The sequence below is a fragment of the Mycteria americana genome, chromosome 26 (genome assembly GCF_035582795.1).
Source record: "Mycteria americana isolate JAX WOST 10 ecotype Jacksonville Zoo and Gardens chromosome 26, USCA_MyAme_1.0, whole genome shotgun sequence".
NCBI classification, from domain to species: Eukaryota; Metazoa; Chordata; class Aves; order Ciconiiformes; family Ciconiidae; genus Mycteria; species Mycteria americana.
Genome location: NC_134390.1, coordinates 1,522,352 through 1,528,351, shown reverse-complemented (window position 1 = coordinate 1,528,351; position 6,000 = coordinate 1,522,352). Strand labels below are relative to the sequence as shown.

Sequence of the window (6,000 nt, the reverse complement as noted above, 5' to 3'; positions counted from 1 at the left end):
GGGAGGATTCTCCTGGCTGATGCAGATTTTCCTTCCCTCGGAGAGAGGCAAAACCTGAAGCCAGGCCTCCTACGTTAGGCCAACTGCCGTTATTGAACGGGACGCTTGGGGTGGCAATGGGCGAGGCAGGAAGAGCGTTACTGTCTTCCTCCTGGAGCTGAACCCTGAAGACAGGGTCCTTCAGAAGGGTGAAGGCTACAGGCCTTGGAAATGGTTTGGGGCTGGGAATCCCAGGTGGCAGGAGCCACCTCCTGGAAGGACTAAGGCTTGCAAGCACTGAAGAAGGACAGTCCCTCAGCTTCTCCCCCACTCTCCTGCTTTCCTTCTTGCACTTGTCGTCGTCGTGAACTCTTCTTGGACGAGGCTGTGCTCCCACCACGAGAGCGAGATGTTCGGAAGCTCAGAGCTGCAAAACTATTGTGCTATGGCCCCAGTTCCCCTACAGATCTATTGGAAGACGCTACATCTGCGTCCCTTGGCGTGTAGGAGGTCCCGCTGGCCTTTTGCACAAACGCCAGTGGCTTCTCCTCAAAGAGGAGGAATGAGGAGTGAAGGGAGGTAACGATGTGGCCAAGATCCTCGAGGATTTGGGGGGACAGCAGTGGGAAGAGAGCTAAGAGCAGGCATACAATGGAATCTCACGCTGGAGAGCTTCTCTTGAGTGACCAGAGAGGAAGCCCTCTCTTCAGCTCCCATAACTTTTCTTTGGAAGTGCCGAAAACTTTTTCGTGAAAATTAGATGTAGGCATCCAAATGAATTCTGTGCTTTTGAAACTTTTACCCAGCATTATAACAGGGTTTAGCACCTTAGAGAGCAGCTGGCTTAACTCTTCTGAACAAATTCAAAATAAAATCTTCAGATTGGACCTCTTTTTCCTCATTGCAGCTGACTTCATGTTTGAAATCCGTACGTTTTTCCCTAGACAAATCCTTGAAAGGAAGGATGGCTTCAGACAGGGCAGAGAGCAGCTCGTGGCACAGGAGTGGGAAGGGGAGAGCGTGACTTGCAGTGAGCTGTTGAAGGAACTTAATCTCTTCAGTACATCAAAACCCACCAGCCTCTCAATCCGTTATTCCGCTGTGTGTTTAATGACACTGGAGAATACTGGATTTGACTAGATTTGAAGGTGATAAAATGCATAACAATAATCAATTTCCAGGAGTTAAAGCCAGGCGCAGTCAAACAAGAAAAAAGACGCTGGTTTTGGTGGTGACTTGACATCATTAAAAAAAGTGTTCCTTGTTAGGCTGTTAAATTATTGAGGAAAAAACGGAGAAGCTTGATGTGTGCAAATCCAGAGCAGATGCTTCTGGAAAACACTATAGACGTTGGGCCTGGTAACCGGTTGTCTCGGATGAAAGTTCCTATCTTGGACAAAGCTGAGGACTGTCAGATGAGGAAATAGTGCTTTTCTGACCCCAGAATCGCAAAGCCTGCGTCTGGGAAGCCGTGCTTCAGTAGCTGAGGTCTCTCCCTAGCTGTGCCCTAGGACGTCGGTACAGTTTAACTTCTCTCTGGTGCTCCGTTTCCCACCTGCTCTATCAGATTGCCCGTTTCCCTCGGTCTCTCGCTTAACGGCGATTTCCCTTTCCAGCCCGGCCAGGGAGCGCTGGGTTAATGCCACCCTCGTAGGGTGTCGGCGTTGCACAACCAGTTAACCCTCTCCGGATAAGACACAGATGGGAAAAACAAAAGGAAGAAGAAGAAGAACCGAATTCTCTGCCGGTGACACTTTCTCCCAGCCAACAAACAAAAGTTTTATTAGCTAAACCCTCTCAGATGCTGCATTCCAGCTTGGTAACATTTCGGTAACACATTGCAAACGTTTGACTCATAGAAACTTGGAAGGCTGGAGCCGGGGGAGGGGGAAGAGCGTCACATTCCCATTCCCGGGCAGGGTTTGGTTGTTGGATTTTTTTTTTTTTTTTTTAAAAAGAACTGAAACTTCTCTCTGTTTAATGAAAAAAAAGTGTTTGAGCCTGACGGCTTTCACCGGCTTGCATTGTGTTTGGGGGAGAGGGGCTGGGGGAGGAGGGCTTGAGCTGCCAAGGGAGGAACCCAGGGCAGCTGAACTCGCTTTTCTTCTGCAAGTTTTTTTTTTTTCTCCCTCTGTGTTCCCAGGACAGGGTTGGCTTTCTAGGTTTGATAAAGCATTTCCTTCCATTGTCATTCTATACGGCCTCTGGGCCCTTCTCTCAGTCCCTCCCCTTTTGCCGTCCCCTCTCTTTCTCTCTCTCTCTTCCTGAACTTTAGTGAATCTTGAGATATAAAGAAAGCAGCTGCCTCCCTTAAGCACATCTCGAACAATGAGACCTCATCTCCAAGGGCTTTAATTCCTCTGGATGCAAGGACAAAGCCAGGGTGAGTAGCCTGCTAGTGACTCTGCCGGTCACCGCATCTGCAAACGCGGCCGTTGCCGGTGGGTGCTCGCGTCCGTCCCCGCAGCGCCGGGGTCCTCTTGCCGCTCTCGGGCTGCGGAGGTATCGTATAGCACGAGAGCAGATGCTGCGAACGTTAAAACTCTCGAAACCCAACTAGCGCCGCCCGAGAAAGCGTTAACGCTGTCCCCATCGGGCGCTGTCCCCGTCGGACATGTGCGCTGGAGAAGGCTTTGCCGCCCAGCTGCGTGCCTGGATTTGGGGCACCTGCTGGCCCCCCTCCTCGTGAGACTGGGCAAAACCTGGCTCTCGGCAAGGTGGGAGGAATCCTGATCTCAAAGGCAAAGGAAAACAAATATGATGCAATCAAGTGTGACACTGAGCCGGGCTGCGGGAGGGAGATCTTCCCCGCAGGTTTGGGGCTGCGCAATCCAGGGGCGACTCTAAAAGAGGAGCTTGGAAAGGCACCGGGTGGGAGACACCTCCGCGATGGAGGGGTGCTTGGTTTCGGAGGCGAGGGCTGTGTCACGCGGATGCTGCGGACCTTCCTGCCGGTGTCCGTGGCATTTCTGCTCTCTTGCCTTCAACAGCCTCGTAGGAATTTTCCAGTCTGTTTTAAATGGCGAAGTGAGAGATGGGCTGGAGCACGGGGGAATTTCTGCTCGGCGCAGGGGATCGGTGACTCGCAACCACTGCATCCCGGGCAGAGCGTGGCCGGCGGGGCTCGCTGCGGTCCGTGCTGGGGACCGCAGAAAGCAGGCGGAGGCACGGCGTGTGTTGTTGTTGTAGAGTGTTATCTGGAGTCTAGTTTTGCCCGAGTGATCCGTTTGGATTGTTTCATGCACAAAAAGCAGGAGGCAAAATACAGGACATCTCGGCAGCAGTGTGGTGGAAGTTAATTAAGGGAATTCAGGACAAGTGACGAAGCTGCTGCCTAACTTGCAACTTCCAGCATGGGGTGCCAGTCTTACCCTCCCGGGAAACTGTAACCGATTCACGTGGGAGACGGTGACAGACACCAAGGCCTATCCCAGATAAAGCTTTAAGATCTTCCCAAGGGATCATCCGCTGCAAAAAAGCACATTGTAAACCTGCCAGCTCCTCCTCCGGAGCAGCTTCCCAGGACACTTGCTCCGTTTGATGTGCACCAAAACGGCTCTGTGTTCCTGGCACTTCTCTGCTGCTCTTCCTGGCAGGCCTTTGCGAACAGCTAAAATACGCTCATCTCGTGAAATCTTCCTTTCAAGGTGTTTGCGTTCTCCGAGCTCTAGCGTGCACTGATGTACTCCCTGGTGTAGCAGTCCCTTTCTTTGCCTCCGCCGTCACACAAACTTATTTTGCTTGCGGTGGCTAGCTGACAATGGGAACAAAGGAGCAGGGACCGTGACTCTGAATGGTTTCTGAGGTCAAAAAGTCCCCTCTCTCACTTGTGTCGGCTCCTCTGTTTGCTGAATAACTTTCAACGCGTTCCCTACCTTCGTGTTACTTGGGGTAATTGAGGGGAAAACTGACGTGCAGCATAAATATAGGTGATGCACGTGGGCCGCACGGCGCTGCGGGAACCTGCAGTACAGTATGGGCTAAGGACAGCGGTGCTAGATGTACTTTGGCAAATGGGAAATAACTGCGTGCTTAAGAGCAACGTTGCTGTGTTATGGCATGTTCCTTAGACTGGTAACCGCCGGAGCTTGAAAAAGCAGAGGAGGGAAAATCGGCGAGGTGCAGCAGTAGCTGCTTCTGGGAGGGAAGGTGCTCCAGCAGTTCTGCCGCTTTTCCCATCTCCTGGCTGCCCCTTCGCTTCTGCCGTTGAACTTGTGCGATTACAGCGTGGTTAAACTGGGCCTTAAGGCTTTATTTGTAACCTCAGTTGCTCGATGTTAGCTCAGTGGTCTGGTTAACAATATGACGCCACAAGCGATAGCAGTGCTGCCGCTGAGAGGGGCCGTGAACTGCGACGTGCTGGTGGGATCAAATGGCCTCGGTGGGAAGTCCTTAAGGCTTCACTGCCAAAGACACCGTGAAGTGGAATGACTCCCGGGTTGAGGAGTCGATTGCATGCAACTAAATACAGCCCAGATGCTGTTATCTAATGACCCCACGTCTCAGTACCCCCCTTCGAGCTTCTCCTCTTCGTCCCCATCTGTCTCCAGTATCTGCTGTCTGTGCTGAAATATGATTCGTAGGAAATAGTATCCTTGCCTAGGAAATGCCACGGGGTATCCGAGGTCCTTGGGATGGGGCATGGAAAAGATTGGTCCCTGAAAGTCCATAGCAAGCCCCCATGCCATAATAACTGAGCCTCCGATAAATTCTCTTAAAAGCTTTATTATAGGTGAGCTTCCCAAGTTTCTGTCCTAGAACAGGAAAGAAGGTCTGGGATAACCACAAGTAGGAAGCTTTGCCATGGCTTTGTTGGTCTCCTTCACCCCATGTATAGGCTTGTCCGGTGGAACTCACCCAAGTTAGGGTGGATGAGCCCAGCTGAGCTGCTCAGCCTTGGCTCCCTTTGAGGCAGAGGGGAGGAGGAGGAGGAGGCTCTTCTGGGGACCGTTCATCTCGGCTAAAAGTAGATATTTGATGCGCACTTCTAATCTGGATAAGTTGAACCCTTCTGGTAGGGGCTTTAAGAGAAGCAGCCGATGACTTATACATGGAAAAGACAGGAAAAACAGGCAGAGGAAAGACAGCTGATAAAGGGCAATTCTGATTACCGGGGTAAACCTGGGCCCATGCAAACAATGTGACTTTGTGTAAGAAAACACTGGAAGACTACAGCTGAGAACAGAGAAAGCAGGTCAGGTGCTGACTGCTGGATCTGTTCTAGGAAAGGGACTCTGGACAGGATTTGGCCACCACCTGGGTAATCGGGAGGACGTGCCCCACTTCTCCCGTAAGGCCCGACGTGATACCTAGGCAGATAAAATGAACGGCTGCGTCCTTACCATGTTTTAATCTGACTGGAGTTGATTCTTTTGGAAGATAGGAATGTTGATGCTGCCCACTGTAGATGCAGGGCGTATTTGCAACGGGGAGCTGTGTTTTAGGAAGCAACGCCTTGAAGAGGCTATAGGAGGCTTTGAAAGAAGAAACCTCCTGGTAGTGTTTCTGGTATAAAATGGCAGTTGAAAAAACAAGTGTGATCTTGGGCCTTATAAACAGGGAATGATCAAAGAAGGTATAAAAGAACACTCTTATTACTCATTAAAGCATTACTGAGACCGTCTGGGGTTCTGCGTTGGCTCAGGTAGCTGTTGGAGCATGGCGTGTTCTTACGCTATAAGCAACCTAAAAGTTGTCCTGTATTCTGCAACACATAAACTGTTCAGAACGTGATGGGAAGCTTTCTAGGAGACCTGCAGGACTTGTGGCTTGTGCAAAAATCATCTAGGGAGCCTGTGTAGTCCGTTATGTATCTAGCCTACTCTGACTTTCCACATTGTTGAGCTTTTCTCTCCTTAAAATCACACTTCTAGTCCAACACAACATCAGGTGTTTTCCCTTCATCCCAGTGCAGCTGTGTTCGTGCCATTTGCTCGTAGCCAGAGACCTCTGCTAAATCCAGCAACTTTGGGCAGCACCCTGGTATCTCTGAAAATGGGCTAGGAGTCGTAGTTAGAGATG

At 50.9% G+C, this 6,000-nt stretch overlaps 1 protein-coding gene across 1 annotated transcript in view; it reads left to right on the top strand.

Moving 5' to 3' along the window:
- The first annotated feature begins 2,057 nt into the window (after nucleotides 1-2,057).
- HDAC7 (histone deacetylase 7) overlaps nucleotides 2,058-6,000 on the top strand; it is an 89,661-nt gene continuing 85,718 nt past the window's right edge. The window contains exon 1 of the mRNA XM_075525648.1: nucleotides 2,058-2,362. Coding sequence (XP_075381763.1) covers nucleotides 2,344-2,362 — 19 coding nt within the window. The 5' untranslated portion in view covers nucleotides 2,058-2,343. The remainder of the gene's footprint in view (nucleotides 2,363-6,000) is intronic.